The 18147-nt window shown below is 43.9% G+C and overlaps 2 protein-coding genes across 9 annotated transcripts in view; both read right to left on the minus strand.

Moving 5' to 3' along the window:
- ZNF282 (zinc finger protein 282) overlaps positions 1–342 on the minus strand; it is a 20850-nt gene extending 20508 nt beyond the window's left edge. Inside the window, exon 1 of the mRNA XM_011365533.2 lies at positions 35–342. Within this exon, the coding sequence (XP_011363835.1) occupies positions 35–199 (165 nt within the window). The 5' untranslated portion in view covers positions 200–342. The remainder of the gene's footprint in view (positions 1–34) is intronic.
- A 7254-nt stretch (positions 343–7596) lies between these two features.
- Positions 7597–18147, minus strand: part of ZNF398 (zinc finger protein 398) — a 44792-nt gene continuing 34241 nt past the window's right edge. For all 8 annotated transcript variants that reach the window (XM_023533799.1, XM_011365507.2, XM_023533801.1 and 5 more), the window contains 2 exons: positions 13344–13457; positions 7597–12071 (listed from right to left, as the gene is read on the minus strand). In XM_023533799.1, the coding sequence (XP_023389567.1) occupies positions 10915–12071; positions 13344–13457 (1271 nt within the window). In that variant the 3' untranslated portion in view covers positions 7597–10914. The remainder of the gene's footprint in view (positions 12072–13343; positions 13458–18147) is intronic.

Genomic DNA, 18147 nt, shown 5'->3' on the forward strand with positions numbered 1-18147 from the left:
CGCGGCCATGGCGTTGGGCTGGGGCTGCACCCACCTGCATGGGCGGCATTCCCTCGGCCATTTCCCCGCGCAGCGCCGGCTCCTGGTGGCAAACCTCCTCTGGGGGCAGAGCCTGGGCCCAGCTCCAGCTCCCGCCGTCCAGCCCCAGGCCCTGGATGCCCAGCTGCTGAGGCTGCGGCCGTGTTGACACAAACTGCATCCTGGGAGTGCTGTTCCCCGCTCGGACCGGCCAGGGAGAAGAAGAACGTTTTCCAGGCGCCTTTCCCCTCGCCGGGGCCGGACAGCTCCATCTACAGCCCGTAGGAGCAAACAGTCCCCTTCGGCGGCGCTCCCCGCCCCTCCGCCGCCAGTGCGCCAGCCAATGGCCTCCGAGCTCCTGCCGCCTGCGGAGACCCGCGGCGCCACACCCTGGCCGGGGCCACCGCCACCCCTGAGGTGGCTCTGGGCGGGTATTCTCCTTAGAGCCTCAGTCAGCGATGGCCTGCCCTAACGTCCCAAACAATGCAGGGTACCGATTTCTGTTAATTCGGCAAATATATTGGGCATCCCAAGGAAAATGGTGTCTGACCCTTTTGAAAATTTTGCAAGGATAATTGTGTCTCCAGATTCTTTCTTCCGGCCTTTCTCCTTCCCTCACTGCTTTGCAGGCTTCACCTACCCGCTCTCCTTCTTGCCAATCAAATTTACCTGGACCACTTCCAGGCCTCTTTGCACTCGTCTGGATGATGGAGAAGGGATCTGGGCTAATAATGTGTCAGACAAGGGCCAAACTCCTCCAGGAAAGGCACATCGCATTTTAACAGCAGCCTCTTCTAAAATCTTTAAACATAAGTCGACGTCACTTTGAAACCTCAGGCCAGGGCAGAGGAAGAACCAGGGAGAGGCCAGAGAGAAGGATGAAGATAGCAGAAAGGGAAATTCATTCATTCATTCCAAGAACATTTGCTGAGTGCCTTCTATGTGCGAGGTACTGCTGAGGCAGAGGGTGGGCTTTGCACCTAGATGCAACTGAGTTTAAATTCCAAAATCACCACTCACTAGCTGTGACTGTGAGCAAGTTATTTAATTTCTCCGAGCTTCACTTGGTCTCTTCATATACAAATGAAGAAAATACTGTGTATTCTACAGTTGTAAAACCAAATGAGAACAGTGCTTAGCACACAGTAGGTACTCAACAAAGGTAGTTACCCCCAGAAGGTAAGTCCTAGTAAATAACCTCAAAATAGTGTCCACTTTGTCTTCCTAAATGACTATTCCTCGTCTTGCTAAGCAAGAGATCTCCAAGACCCCTTATGCCCTGTGTGGAGGCGGGTCTGCTGCAGACCACATCGACTGGCACCCTCTTGTTCCACTGCACTTAGTAAATGGCATTGTCAGCCCAAGCGAGACATGAGCTTAGAGCCTCACATTCAGAAAGACAATTATTAAGTACTTCCTCTATTAGGTAGGCTTCCGGATACAGAATGAGTACCTCATGGACTTAGTACTATCCCAAGGAGTTCATAGACTAGCGAAGGTTATGTCCTCAGAAGTGAGTGATGTCCTTCCCTCCGTTCCCTGGCCACAGGCTGCCTTCTGATTGTAAACATCATGTCTACTGATATTAGGGTACCCAGGCAAGTAGAGCCTGAAAAGCTCCAGGTAAATTTATTCCACCAGTGAGACGCATGTCAGAGCACACATTCTGACCTAAGGATCCTCAGCCATTTCGCTCTCTCCTAGAGGTAGAAAAGAGAGTCTGGGTTAGTCTCAAGGTTTTAAGCTATCTTTTCAGTACAAAGCAGTTAATTAACTACTTCCCTTCCTAAGCATTAATAACTACTTCTGTTTTCACACAATAAGACACCACTGTAGTACATCCGCCTCCTGTTTCTCCTTCACAGAGGGTGGATGTCCACACAGCCAGCCACACTTTCACCCCTTGCTGCCAGGGAGTAGCTACCCAGGGCCGGAGGTTCAGGTCACAGCTGTATGAACAAAGCTACTCGACTTAAAAAGAATGTAAATGCACAGGCTTCGTTGTACTAGCATTATTTTATAACCACCGAGCTTAGCAAAACCACAAAAATAAAACAGTAGAGGATATAGCAGGAGGGTAGGAAATGGGGTGGGGTGGGGGGGTTTAGGGGGCACTCCCAGAAGGAAGGCAAGGGCATGAGGAGGGGGCTGCTGTCACGGCACAGGCCATGGGCCTTCTGATGGGTAGTTCAGTGACCTGGGCTGAGATATGCCAGGGTGGGAGAGATCCTGTGCTGGGACAGATGTCCAGTCACTAGACTTGTTTCTATGAATCACTGGGTAGCTGAGGCCATTAACTAACATCGTTGAGCAGAATGAGCAACTGGATAAAGTGGATTAAAAATTCAAGTGTCAATGTTAATACACATTTCTTGTGAGAGAAGGACCCAGGCTGGCCCCTCACTCTCTTGGGTGGGAATTGACTGCTTTTTATCTCTTCACTTAGGAATTTGGCTGCTGCTCTGGATAGGGCATTTGACGTGATAGATGCTGAGCTACAGGATGTAGGGGAGGCCAAAGGAGAAGAATTTCGTAAATGCCAGAACTTTTATGTGTTGTGATGGTTCATTTTATGCATCAACTTGACTGGGCCAATGGATGCCCAGGCAGCTGCTAAAACATTTCTGGGTGTTTCTGTGAGGATATTTCCAGAAGAAATTAGCATTTGAATTGGTAGGCTGAGTAAAGAAGATGGCCCTCACCAGCGATGGGCATCATCCAATCCACTGAGGGCCAGGGCAGAACAGAAAGGCAGAGGCAGGGCCAACTTGCTCTTTCCTTGAGCTCAGACATCCATCCCTCTCATCCCTCCCACCCTTGGACATCGTGCGCCCCGGTCTTGAGCCTTTGGACTCAGAATGAATTACACCACTGGCTTTCCTGGTTTCCTAGCTGGCAGATGGCAGTTCATGGGACTTCTTGGCCTCCATAATTGCATGAGCTAATTCCTACAATAAAATCTCTCATTATCTCTTTGTACCCTTTTGGTTCTGTTCCTCTGGAGCATCCTAATACATGTCTCCACCATTTCCTAAGGATCCCTGGGGCTCCCTGTGCATTCTACGCCCTTCAACGATCACAGCTTTAGTTGAAGAAAACCTCTAGATTTACTCTTGGCCGAGTGAAGAGGGTACCTGGATTTACATGTCTGTCTCGGTGTCTCCCACACCTAAATTTGCAAGCCAGCTTAAGGACTGCAATGTAACTGATGGGGTGGGACAGAGCCTCGTGTCCTCAGGCTCCCCTCAGCCACTGGCATGTCTGTGGTTATGACCTATCTTCACTTCAGGACACTGTGCCTAGTCAGGCCAACCTCCAAGGAAGGGTGACTCCTTAGGTTTCACAGCCACCGGCATCCTAAGTGTGACTGAAGACCAGAGGCAGGGCTTTCTGGAGGGGAGGGGCACTGGGGGTAAGGTGACACAGCTCCAAGACTACTCAGAAGAGGCACAAAATATTAATGTGGGACCACAGTCAAATGTTCTGTATTATACAGTTTTAAGGTCATTTTGCCCTTGCTAATGAGTTCCAACATCCTTGTCTTTTTCAGTTCTACCTTTTGCCACCATTTTTATTAAAACTTAAATGCTCAAACACCCACACATACTTTCACACTCCCTCTCCCTCACTTTCTTACTAATTTCTGAAAATTTCTGCTTTCTACCTATGTAAAGTCTGGAGAAAATATTATTTTCCCCTTTTCAGTTTATTTTCAGCTTACTTCGAACAGGCATTTCATCACCTTTACAAGTCTTGACAGTAGATAAGTCAAGTTCATTGGCTTCTCTTCAGTTCTTAATGACGCTATGGTACTTTCCCAGTCTTAATGGACATGTAATTGCTTGGGTGACAAAGTGAGTACACTACTTCCTAACAGTCCTAACGCAGCAGGCACGTAGGGCTTAGCAACCCTTGGTGCAGAAGACATGTTTTATGTTGGTAATGATTCAGTACGTTCTCTGGAATCTTCTCAGTGGGCAACCCTTCCACTTTTAAATGTGGATTCAATTACTAAAAATGGTCAAAATTCATTCAAAATAAAGTCTAGTGTTCATGCAGAATACTGTTTTTTTTTAAAAAAAAAAATGCAACAAATAGGGTCCTGAAACCACACGTTCTTATTAAATGCGAGTTAGTAATGATGTCACCAAGGTCCCTTTTTGTTCTTCAGCAAACTGATCTTACAAGGAGGTGCTGGCCTCACCGCCAACAGGTTAGGGAGATCTGGGGCACAGGCACTGAGACCACGTCCATCTGTGCTCATCCAGCATCCTGTCAGTGTTCTACATACCAGGCCTCTGGACAGAGCATGCAGTGGGCACAGCTGAAGTGAATGCTGCCTCTCCCGCACCTTCACCTAACTATTGAGAGCTGACAGAACTTTTTCAGCAACCATTCCCATAGCCTTATTTCCTTCTGAGTCCTGCTTCTAGAATCAAATGATGACTTCCTATTGTAGATTCAAAGACTCTTTATTAATCTCCAGGCCACAGCTCCCTCGCTCCAGTAAAGCAGGCTAACTGGTCATTTCCAGTCCGATAATTCACTTTCTCTTTCTACGATCTTCTGAACTCACAGGCACATTAGAATCGCGTGGTGGAACTTGAAAAAAACATTTAACAAAACATCCCAGCCCCAACCCAGAATAAATTAAATCATGCCTTGGTGGGCCCTGGCATACACATCTGTTTAAGCTCCCCAGGACATTCTAATATTCAGCCTAGAACAAACTAGCGTAACAAAGCTGCCCTGCTATTCCTCACATCCGTGTCTCAGCCCCAGGGGGAAATGAACATACTAAATTATCGCTAATTTTTATTGGCTAAAAATAAAATATGATTGATTTAATTATTCTTGTTCATTGTTTTTATCCTGCTGTTTACTCACTGAGGTTGGCTTGTAGATATTGTTTTTCTTATATAATTTGTAAAAACTATAAACTCAAAACCAAGAAATGGCTTGATGCACATAGCTTTATGTACATCCTTAATTTTGAATTCTGCTTGTTTAACTCAATCTCTTCAGTAATGTGCCTGCGTTCCTAATTTGTTATAATTCCTCATATGCACAAAACTGGGTACCTCGAGTAAGTTTCTGGTAGAAGTCAACACATTATATAGGTCAACCTGGGTACCTTGAGAGAGAGAATGAGAAATTTTCTGCAACCAATTCTATTTTCTGCAACCAATTCTATTTTCAACCTCTGCCCACACATACTTCTGTTCCCCCACAGCTCCCCAAACTTCGATCTCGGGCAGCTTCTCTCCAGCACAGGAAAGCAAACTGGAAGAAACGACCATTGCCCAGTCTTGAATGAAGAGGAGCACCAACAACATAGGAAATTGTTTACCTGGTCAACAAGTAATTCTCCTGCACCTGCTATATCGACATCTTCTTAGGCCTGCAACATGTTTCAAAGCACTTTTTAAGACCTTCCCTCATTTGAGCCTCATAACACCTATGTAAACTTGGTAAAGTGTGAGTTATCCTCACACTACAAACGAGAAACCAAAGCGAGATCAAAATTCTGGCCTCTCGACTTCCTTTCTAGTATCAGTCTCATAATAATCCTTATTTTTATAAAAGTATTTAAAATACTATACACGAAATGTTTTACATTACACAGAATTTACAGGGAAGAACAACCACTGAATGATCCCAGCACCCTAGAACCACCATTGGCATTTTGGTGTGTTTTCCTATGCTTAAAAAATGCAATCAACTGCATTCTATGTGTTTAAAACAAAATTTTATAGTTTCACTAGAATTTTATTAGTTCGTGTGCCTTTAGAGTAATTATAATATGGTTAGAATGAGACTCTATTCTATAATGATGCTTTATTCTGCTGTGTCGAAACAATCGCTCAGCAGGGCAGAATCTGGAGAGAAACCAGACAAGGAAAACAGGACTAGGAAGTAAAATCTTAAAGTCTGTTTTAGAGTTGGAAGGGACATTATAGTTCAATGTGCACATTAGAATTAGGAAACAGATTTCCACAAATTAAGTGGCTTGCTCCATATCAAGAAGGTAGAGAATGCTAAGCTAGGACCAGGATCAGAATCCAGTTTCTCACCTCCACTCAGGTGGTCTTACCACTGTACAATTACTCATTGAGGATCCATGGCCCTGATAGCATGTGGCACCATGAGGGATATAAAGACATGGCCTTAATATCCCTTGGGTAGCTTAAATTTTAGACCAGTTTCAAGATTTTATAACAAATACTGCCTTTGCTAATAAACAAACACAAAAGCCACATCAGCCAATGAGGTTTATCAAATATTGTCTTTGACATGTAACCTGCCAATTTTTAGAGCATGGCAACACACTGCTTTTGATGCTTCTCTCATTGGACTGTATCCTTCTGCTGGTCTTAGGGGTAAAATAATTTGTTTTGAAGAGGCAATTTGACGAACTGGACATAAGCCATTGTGTGTGTGTGTGTGTGTGTGTGTGTGTGTGTGTGTGTATCTGTGTGTGCGTGCATGCACGCCTATTTATGATGGAGCCACACATATACACATATATAAAATTAGACCAGAGTTGCACACTTAAAAAAACTGAAGCAGGGCCAGAAAGTGACAAATCACTCCTTTCGTAAGGTAAATAGCACCTTCCAGGTCCTTTATGCAAGGGACACCAAGCTCTGCCCCAATAGTGCTAATGAAGTAGGAGTCTTTTAAGAAAATGATATAGGAGCAGCAGATTGTCTCCAATCCTAGTAGTCCTAGAAATGCCATACTGTGCCACTGTGTACCCATTCCCAAGTCACAGATGCTGGTGCAGGGACCACATGACCTCCCCTCCTGACTACAGCTGCCTGAACCAAGATGAGCACATACCCCAAGGGCAGCCAGTCCAATGGCTGGCTGGAAACTTCTGTGGCCTGGTATAGAAAGAGGAGCTGGGCCAGATCCCACACCTTAGAAACTAAGAGAAACCAAGGGAGTCAGAGCCACATGGTGTCATGGCACACAGGAACTTGTGGGAGCCACGACGTACAGAAAAGACAGGGCACAAGAACAGGGAAGCAAAAAGCTGAGACACGAAGCACTCACGTGCTTGCACGGAGCAGCGTCAGTTCCTGCTCCTCTCCGCTGAAGGCTCAGCCAGCTTTGTGGCCCTCTCTGGTTGGTCCTGTACACCTCTCCTGATGGCTGCCTCTTGACACCTACAAGTCAGGCTCTCTGTGCTCAGCACCTCCACAGATTTCTCCTAACCAAACACCCCTGAGACAGAGGTATCATTCTCCCTATTTCACAGATAAGGAAACCAGAATTATGATGGTTAAATAATCTGTTGTTACCTCTGATGACACCAGGACTTCAATCCAGGTCTGACTCAGAGTCCATGCTCTATGGCTTTAAGCTGTACTGACCCACATGTCCTCATGGTAAGGCCCTGTGCCCTGCCCGTCCCATCCCCCTACAGCTAACTTGAGTTACCTTTAGCTTGTAAGAGCCCGACACGTCCCTAGTCAAAGAATGTCCCGTGTACAAACCCTGTGAGAAGTGACTGATTCCTCTGCAGAGTGAAGAGAACTGGGTCAAAGGTATCCAGCAAGCACACAGACAAAACACGTGACGATAACAGAGTTTCTTTTGGGGAAAGGCTGTTTTACTCATCGCTACTTGGGCAGCTGCTGAGGACGATTTTTGTCCAAGATGCTACGATATGGGGAAAATGGATAAGGTGTCCTGACCTTCTTCAAGGGAAAATCTGAGCAGAAATTTGGGTTCTCCATCCCATTTGGAATGAACAGATAAAGGAAATCAGTCCTGTTTTGTTAACAAGGCTTCTGCAGACTGAGACAGAGAACATTTGTTACTTGCCAGTAAGCCACAGGGTCTGGTCCTGGTTGAGACAGGCGTGGACACTCAAATCCCTCAAAAATGTTCCAAAAAGAGCCCTGCAGAGTCGGGAATTCAGCAAGAATTAATGAGGGAAGTTGTACAAAGAACTGCTCTAGCTAGAGCCCAGCCACGGTGCTGCCAATATCGGATACCCAGCAGAAAGGATCAATCAGTCAGCGGCTTTCACCTTCTAGACAAGTGATCAACTTCCATTTATTTTCACATCTGTAACGGAACCAGGGGTTCATCTTATGGTAACAATGAAAACCTAGTAAGCGAAGAGCGAATTTGATTATAGTCAACATCTGGATCCACCCCGAGGAGACAGCGCCTATTTATGGGGTAGTACAGACTTCTTGGCCCAGAGAGCGGACTGATGAGACATTCCTGGGTTTTCCTCTTTCCTATCACTTCTGCTCAGGACAACCAGTCCTCAGGTACCTCCTCAGCTGCTGAGTTAAATGCATGGCTTGTCTCGGGGGCCCTTGATGGATCAAGTTTCTCCACACACTGAAACCTTTCTGTTGGACTATCTTTTCCACTGATCCACTTTACTTATCCACTCTCCAGTCTGCAGCTGGCCTGGAGTCCCACCCAGTAGAGGACTGGTGGAGGGAAAGGAGACCAGAGTGTACCACGGCTGAACTCCCTAGTCTGCACCAGGGCTGAAGATGAGGATAACACGTACTTCCGGCTTTCTCGCATGGCCCTGCCCATTCCCTTTCGTTCAGCTTTGTTGGTATCTGAACTGTGTTCACTTCTTGCCAAAGTTTGGGTCCCTGCTGACTAGTTCCTTACAGAGAGACTGTGAGATCATATATATGCAGTATTTTAACCTACGCTTCTCTTTTATTAGCAAGCTGTGTCCTCAGTAAATCTATGAGTGAAGGAGAATTTTCCACGTTATCTAGTCCAACATACTGTAGGAATCCCTTCTCCAGCACACCCTGGAAAATGCTTAGATTTGTTCAGAAAAGGGGGTGCACCACCTAAAGGCAGTACTGATTCTTCTCCCATTTCATTAGAGAGATCAAGGTGCAAACCAGCGCTGAAGCTCAAACTCAAGCTCCGAGTGGGTCACCAGCGAAACTAGAACTCTCAGAACCACCTGATTTTCCCATAGTATGGGTCTAGATTCTAACTAGGAAGCTCTTAAGCCCAACAAGCCAGGGCTGTGTTCATCATTTGTCTTGATTTGTTCTATATCCTTGGGTTTCTTCACTGCCTTCAGACTGTAGGTTAGGGCTGTTCTCCTTAAAACGCTTTTAGAGTCAGACCAGGTCTCACACACATTCCTTAGGTCTCCCACAATCCCTGGTATTGTGAATGTCACAGAGCAGATGTTTTATAAATATGACTAGCCAGACAAGCAGCATGTTCAGACAGAGCCTCCCCAGGAACAAAGCTAGCTGGGGTAAAGGCAGGGTAAATGCTGGGCTAGGTGATATGGAAAAAATGGGTCCTTCCTCGACTATTTCATCAAGAAAGTGTCCTGTCTAAATCCTCACAGACCTTATTTCCAGGCATCTTAGGAAGAGCCAGGGTAAACAAGAGAGTGCAGGTATAAACAGTTTTTCTGCCCAAGACTTAAGGCTTCTGCATTTTCTTTCTACCTCAGGCTCTAAGCAAGAGTAAAATAACAAATCAAATTGATTTCAGTCAAGTTTCAGCAAGAATGTCTCTGCTTTGATTTTGCTGTCTTATTTGGCTTTGCCTGGATAGAAGCCAGAGATAGAGAGGATTCTGGCAGAAGGAATGTATCAAAAGATTTTTTTAAAAAAAATTTAGAGGCCCACATTTTTCCTCTCACCAACCTCATTTTGGTGATGAAAATTTGAGATCTATAAAGGAAAAGAGATTTATGTCCAATTGCAAAGCCACTTAGGAATAGAACAAGGCTCAGACGCTCCCAGGTCACTGAATGACCCTGACAAAAGAGCACATTCTAGCCAAGCTCCCTAACAGGGAGACCGGCAGGAAGAGGCTGTCCTTGTCTGGGCGGTGCGCAGCTCTCAGTGACCTGTGAAGTCCCTCAATCAGTCCACCGCCAATGGGGGGACAGCCAGATGGTCAACACACACTCTCTGATGGCTCAAGAAAGCTGTAATAACACTATCACCTCACTACTAAGGAAATGAAAGCCGAACGTCGTCCATGGGTGCTTTGTAAAACACCACGACGCTTCTGGAAAGTGCTGTGGTCTTTTCTGCTGTCAAGAATATCAGACACCAGAAATAAAAAAGCCATCTTCTTGGCTTGTAAATGATAAGGAAAAATTTGATGCAATGACTCTCAGAAACAAGATGCAGGCACAAATTTTAGACTGTTCTGCCATTTCTCTGGGACCTCCAGCTTTTAAAACTGGGGCTGAGCACACTGCTCTAACTTTTTAACCAGGATCTCAGAGGTGTGTAGCAGTTTTAGATGCCAATAAGAGGCTGAATGCTTCAATCAAGCTAAAGTTAAGAACTGTTCTTAAAACGCTTTTAGAGTCAGATTTCTTGCTCACCCAGTATTAAACCAAATGTATTTAGAAGAGTTAGTCTAGGAAACCTAGGAAGGCGTTTAGAGCTCTCCTCTCGGGAGAGGCAGTGCTTAGCACAGGCGCAGACCTAGGCTGGTGTGGGAGCTTGCGCGCTTCCTTGTCTTACCATCGGGGGGGAAAGGCTGACGAAAGGCTCCCTGCCTCAGGACCAGCTTCGAGCTTTGGAGGCCCTTCCCGCACACCGGTCCCTACCCAGGGCTGTAATCATTCTCACTCATTACCATGAGGCTCAACCTTGCTTTCCTATCTCTCTGCAACTTCTGCTTAGGTCATATTTTTGAAAAGATGGGGATGCTGGGCTCCTTTCCAGGTCTTTCTGGATTTCAAAATGTGGTGTTCTTGTAATGCCGTGAAGTTCCAAAACTCAAGCATGTCTCCAGTCAAGTGCATGGGACCCCAAACTCATCGAAGTGCCAACAGTGATGACTGTGGGGGTGGAGGGGCTCGCGGGCCTTTCTCTTGCCCTGAGGTGGGCAGGGATAACCAGGAAAGGAGGTTCACAGAACTCCCCCTCCATTTCCCTCCCCATACCACTGACTGGCCTCTAGACCTTCGGTGTTAACGCCTAGGCCAGAGGTTTCGAGCCCTGTTAGGAGGGGCCCCGGGGGGTCAGGCGGCTGTCCAGATGGGTCACTCTCGCCCCCACAGCCTCCGCTGTGGCCTGAGCGCAGGTGGTCCTTGAGGGTCTGTTTGTAGCGGAAGCTCCGGCCGCAGTAGGCGCAGGGGTAGGGCCGCTCGCCCGTGTGGATGCGCTGGTGCTTCATGAGGTGGTGCTTGCGGATGAAGCTCTTGCCGCAGTGCGCGCAGCTGAAGGGCCGCTCGCCCGTGTGCAGCCGCCGGTGGTTCAGCAGGTGCTCCTTGCGCATAAAGCTCTTACTGCAGTCAGTGCACGGGTAAGGACGCTCGCCCGTGTGGATCATCTGATGGCGGATCAGGGCCGAGTGGCCATTGAAGTCAATGCCGCACTGGGGGCAGGAGAAAGGCCTCTCCTGCGCATGCCCGCGCTGGTGGAGCAGGAGGCTGATTTTCAGGCTGAAGCTCCGGCCACACTGCGCGCAGCGGAAAGGCCTCTCGCTGGCGTGAGCGCGCCGGTGGCTAGTGAGGCGGGCCTGGTCGGCAAAGCGCTTGGGACAATCAGGACAGGGGAAAGGGCGCTCGGTGCTGTTATGGACCCGGAGGTGGTAGGTGAGTCTCGACGGGTGCGTGAAAGTTCTGGCGCAGTGTGGGCAGGTCGGGGGTGTCTCAGCGGTGTGGGCCTGGGAGTTGCTGCCGAGCTCGGCCGGCGGGGCAAAGTGCTTGGGGCACTGGGCGCAGGATACGGGGTGCTCACCAGTGTGGCCGCACTGGTGGGTCAGCAACATGTCTTGGCTGAGGCTCTTGCCACAATGGTGGCATGAGAACACCTGCTCTCCCGCTGGAGGCGGCAGGGGGTAGCTACCCAACTGAGTAAAAGTCACTTGTCCCTCAGAGGCTTCTGCCAGGTCAGTGGCTGGACGTCCAAAAGGTGTCATGGGTGCAGACTGCTGGCTTTTGAAAGCCACATCTGAAAAAGTATCCTTTGTTACTGCTGGTGGTGGAGAAGAGAAGGTGACCGGAACCTCGGGGCACAAGGAGGCTCTGGCAAGGCCTTCGGCTTTGATGACAAGCTCTTCATCTGAAAGAAAGGACTCAGAGTCACCCCTGTCAACAACTGCCTCATGATGCCTCTCCTGTTCCTCCCCAGCTCTCACTGCCCTGAGCTCTTACTTGGCTCAGATAAGAAAGGCAGGCGAGGGCTGAGATCATCGTCAAAGCCTCTGTCCTCCCTCCCGCAGATCAGCAGAGAATTTACTACCAGCCCCTTCAATGTTCCCCGTTTGGAAAGGAACAACCTTGGCCATCAAACTTCCCAGCACTTTCCTACCGTCTGCCTCTGCATACACTTTGAAAGAGTCTCTGTTGCCTATTGTGACAAGGACTAAAAGCATGTATTTATCTACTATTCCTTTTTATTCTGTCAGATAAATCCTTTGCAATTGTTGGCTGTCTCTACTTACCCTGAAAATAAAATACACATTTCCGCTTCGCATCTTTGCTCATTCTATCCTCCCATTTGTAGAATGCATCCCCTGTCTTCCCAAATTAGAGCCAGCCATATCACAGCAATCTTCTCAGGTCCGATTCTGGCTTCACATCCTTCTTTAGGCCTTATCTAAAAACCTAAATACCTAAACTAAAACTGATCTGTGTTCTCCAAGCCTCTCATTTCTTATAGTCATCCGTAGCACTCACCCTCAACACTCAACAACAGGCAGGCCTAGTATTGCTATGTGTCCCCAATATAATGTCTTGAAGAACAGAAACTGTCTATTTTTATTTCCTAGAGTCTAAAAAAAAAATAGGCATAGAAGATATTTAAAAACAGGTTGCATTAATTTTATAAACAATTGGGTCCCTTCTGACCTTGAGATTCTCTTCTATAATTCAGATGGCAAAATATAGATGGCACTGAATATCTCACAAGGAAGACATCTCTTTCTCTTCCCATCATTGTCTTTCTTGAGAGCTCCCGTCGAGCCTCCCCAATAACATTTTTGTCTCCGCTGCTTGTCTCCTCCCCGCCCCCTCTTTGTTCTGTCCTTTCTACATGATCTTTAGATGTTCTTTTGTCTTTCCCCATCCTCATACTTGTGGGCCATCTGTATGCACTTATTCTTCTTCCTCTGACAATTCTAATTTTTCTTTACACTTAAGAGTGTGTTCTCTCACTTAAAATTGATCTTAGTTTGATTTTGGTTTCCTCTCTCACTTACTCGAGAATGTCTTTTTTTTCCTTTTCCCATTCTTCTCCCACGTCCTTGCCTCATCCCCATCTTGCCTGCTCTCCTCCCTCAGTCCCCGCACAAGCTGGACCTGGGCACGAAAGTCTCTTTGATTCATTACTCACCGGCATAGGTACCTTTGTATATGTCACTCTCCTTGGACTCCTGTGGGGCCCCAACCTGGGGCTCTTCCTCTTGTTTAATCCAAGACAGGATATCTGATGTTGAAATGCCAGGCTCTGTTTATGGAGGGAAAAAAGAACGGCCTTCAGGGACTTGAATCAGAAAGTGAAAAGAATCATGTTGGTTTATTGAACACTACATTTTGTCCCAATGTTTATCTCTAACCATAACAAAACTGAATCAATGTTTAAAAAAAAAAAAAAAAAAGCATATAACATCTAGAGAACCAGTTCAAAATTAAACCAAATTTATATATTTTTAGATGATATACTCAGCTTGATTCACAACAAATTTTCAAAACAGATTTCAAAACAGATCACAATTTTTATTTTGGAGATGACACCCTGAAATAATCTAGAATCAACAGTCCCTTTAATTTCATTAGCGTACTTACTTTCAAAATGTTCTCACTTTTTGTCTCACAAATTTTTAAATAAATAATGAAGCGGGGAATATTTTCTCCATTTAAGTAGAGAGGGACCACGGGGGTTAAATAAATTGACAATAAAGAAGTATTTACGGCGAAATGCCATATTATCAAAAGTTGCTTTAAAATACAGCAGGAGAAAAGCAAAGAAACAAGACTGACCAAACATTTTTTTCTTAAATGTTAATTAAAAAACAAATACATTTCTAGAATTACAAAGTTTAAACACAGACTTGACTCCTCAGAAACATACTTTTCAAGTTCCCAATTGTAGGCTCTAAGAGATCATGTTACTTTTGCTTATTAAATGATAAAAGTCATTGTTCCCTGAACGTTGGGATGGGGAGAACAGTATTTGCAAGTCCCTCAGATCCTGAGGAGTCTTTTAGAAAGAAAAAAACAGCCTCCGAAGGCTTTGCACATAACATCCCTCATGTGATCAGTGCAGAAACAGCTGTGCTTGCTATTCTAGCCGAGGCCTATATAACCTTTTTTGGCCTAAGAGGACAAGCTGGCAAGCTGACAAGGTCCAGAGAGTAAATTCAAGCTCTCTATATTATTTCTCAGAAAAGCTTTGTAGGCAGGTTATGGCTTTATTGCTAGCAAGTGAAAACTTGCTGGTTTACGTAATGCCTTTTAAGTTAGTTAGAGACCACTGTAGTCTAAAAGTGTACCCAAAGCAGAAATAAGAGGGTGGATAAGACGCAGGCCCCAAAGACTGTCAGCTGATGCAGAGAACAGGGAAAATACAGGTTTTAGCACATGCGGCAGGTTGCCTTCCCAACTTCCTACTTTGAGCTGCAAGGCTGAAATGTATTAAACACATTCCAACCTTATCTTTTTTTTTCTTCCAGATTTTACATACACATATATCAAGAAGCAGGAGGGGAGATGCTAGGTATAAGGAAGAGGATCTTTTAACAGTCATCCAGAGAATGAACTTCTATTCATCGAAAATTAGACTTTTTAAATGTTCAATTGTTTCTCTGCCTCAGTTTCTGAATAATGAGTTAGTGGTCTAGAAACCTCCAAAAATGTGATTCAAGTAGTTTTGACTTTTTTTTTTTTTTTTGGTTTATCATTAGAAACTCGTAGAATGTTATACATTTGCTAAGTTTCAGTCCATTGCAGTCACTCTTTTTAATGCTCACATTGTCTCTTCTTTGGCCAGTGGGAAGCCCTCAGATCAGCTTTGTATCATTTCACATTATCGAACATCTAGTTTCTTCATTTCTGATATGACAGACTATCCCAGGTCCATCCTGGACATTTCCTCCTCCAAGCATACAATCAATGATCTGAGAAATGAAATTTAGAGACCACAATCTGGATGGTAAGGACGCTAACTGTTAACAGGCTGTCATTGCTTCTAGATCTTTTCAACGAATGAAGCTATAAATAAAAAGTATTGCGAGTTTATATTCGTATTTAAGATAACAGAGTTTTCATTAAATTACTTGATTTTATACTTAAATCTTTTCTCTCTTACCCTGAAAATTTGATTTCTAATGACATTAACATAATCTTTGCTTTTCTGAATATGTTTCAAAATACCAATATTATTAACAAAACTATGAACTCAATTAAAAATTTTTTGGTTCTTTTGGTCTTTGGGGTATATCCTTCTAGGGATATATAGTTAAAATACTATGATTTAAAGTCATTTGAAAGAAATCTATGTATTTGTCACCAACATGATAGTTATTTCAGCATGTTTGATTTAAAAAATTTTTTAATTATATAAAATATTTACAAGATTCCAAAATCAAAACTATAAAATACAGTACATTCGGAGAGGTCCAGCTTCCATTTCTAGTCTCTCTCTCTCCCTGAATAGGTAGCCGTTCTCACTGGGTTTTTTTAATCTTCCATTGTTTCTTTGTGAAAATATAAGCAAGTATGTATACATCTTAATATTTTCCCTCTTTATGTGGCATACTACACAAGTACTCTGATTTTCTACATTTGTACTCTGATTTTCTACTGGACAGTGTATTCTGGATATCTGTCCAGAGCAGAGATCTTTCTCACACCCTTTCCCAGCTGTGCCCTGTAGCTGCACCACGGTTTATTCGAGGGTCCCCTACTGATGGGCACTTGGATTCTTTCCAGTCTTTTGTTACAGTATTAGTCAGCAGCCACCCATAAAAGCTATGGAGGGCTAAAAACAAAACAAAATAAAACAAAAAACAAGCTAGTTCTCCAGAAATGTAAGTGGCTGTTGCTATTACTGGCTTACTAGCTAAGTATGTTTTTACTAAACTTGGGAAACCCCAGGAAGCTAACCATTCCTTCTGAATAATGATGCTAAAAGTTCCTCTGGTCACTTAACTAACTAGATCAGTACAATTAAATAAATATTTTATTAATTAATTGGGTCTTAGCACTACAGTCACAGACTACACAGAATGTGGTTTATCTACCAGGGTTTGGTGGGAGGGTGTAACCTGAGGACCTAGGAAGTAAAATAAAAGGAGCCCGAGAGCTTCAATTCTAAGATGGCCTGATACAAACAGATACCTGTGTGGTGACAGTATAGCAGCTGCTGGCCAGGTCACCACAGTGGCACTCAAAGCACATTCCTCACAGGCCTGAGGAATCCCAACAGTGGATACTTAAAGAAACACGTAATAAAAGTAAAATCATTGGTTCATGTAAGCAGTAGGCTTTGGAGAAAGCCAGAGAACAGAGAAAAACTGAATACTGATCAGGTAAGAGGAAGTCAATAAATGTTGAAGTTTTATATTTAGGAGGTGGTTAATAGGCTGATCACAAGGAAATATAAAATTGTAATATTTACACTGGCTGAAAATGATTTTAACTAGAAGGAACTCTAATTTGTGTGTGTGTGTGTGTGTGTGTGTGTGTGTGTGTGTGTTTGTGTGTTTCAAATACGTAAGGGCCTGTGCTGTCTGAAAAGGAGCTGGAACCTTTTCAGGGTTCTGGGTATCCAGAGGTGCTATAAACTGAGTTGAAAGTGGTGCTGAGATCTGACTTCTTAAGCAGACAATAAAAAATACTTGACATAAAAAACTACCATTGGTAAAAATATAAAAGCTTTTTTTAAAACTTTCTGTTAAACAGGTGTGGGACTGTAATATAGCCAGGTGAATGTGTTGAGTATTTCTGTAATAGTTTAAAACTTCTAAGTTTTATCATTTCTAGGATGATTCTTGTTCTCAAATAAGATAAATGAAAATAAAAGGGTTATCATATTGGGATGTGCCTTAATCACTGATTTATTTAGGAAAAGATGACCTTGCTGAGCCATAGGGAACAGGGATAAACATGGAATAATGGCGATGCATCTGAAGTGAAAATGATCAAAGAAGTCTCCCCAGGACTATAAGATTTAGAAATGAATTTATTTTACTTTTGGGTCATTCTAGAATCTTGGCTTGAGTCCATGGCTTCCAAACTAGAAGAAGGGCTAAATAATGGACTTTCAGTAATTATTCCACCTGAATATCTTGGGTAAAATTTTTCTCCAAAGAATTCTAAAAATCTGGAGTTCAATATTAAAACTATTAATGACCAAATAATGGACACATACACACGGCTGGTCTGCAGTTTCGTGCTAGTAAGAGAGTTAAAGAAGAATTTCAGAAAATCTCAGGATTATACTTTTCTTTATTCTCCCCTTCACAACTATTCTCTAATAATTGTATGCGACTTCATCTGGGATACTAAGCATCAGTGACTATTCCATACAAGGATATGATAATTTCTCTTTTATTACATTCAATTGGTGATGGAGAGTATAAAATTAATTCCGAGAAAAATTCTGGAATTAAATAAAAAGGAGAGGGTGCCAAATGGTACCATTACCTACTCTAAATCTATTCTATCTATACATTTTTATTTGATTATAACACAGTTCTTCCCAAAGATCTAAAATAGAATACGATAATAAATTATGGGTTTTATTTTATAAGGAAAATGAATAAAATCCAAATATATTTTAGAAAATTAAGTATGTCAATATTCTAATATAAATCCCTTGGTCTAACAACAAATTACATGGTATATGAAAATTAAGATGATGTTAAAGAGAGAAGCTGCTTGATCAAAAATAAAAAACATTTAGTTTTCTTCTATTAGAACAAGATAAAAAAATGATTTAAATGGTTACAGTTAAGTGGAGAGTATCTATCAAAAAGATATTTTATTAGTTCTGTAACTAAAGTGGCCTAGAGTTAGCATCCTCCACCCAGTATGCCTGTGAAACAATCTGTTACCTGCCTCAGTGACCAGTCTGATACTCTTCTCCACTGAAAGGAACCAGGACTTAATGTGTTAGAAGGAAAATCTAAACTCGG

This window comes from Pteropus vampyrus, unplaced genomic scaffold (assembly GCF_000151845.1).
Source record: "Pteropus vampyrus isolate Shadow unplaced genomic scaffold, Pvam_2.0 Scaffold112, whole genome shotgun sequence".
In the NCBI taxonomy this organism is placed as follows: domain Eukaryota; kingdom Metazoa; phylum Chordata; class Mammalia; order Chiroptera; family Pteropodidae; genus Pteropus; species Pteropus vampyrus.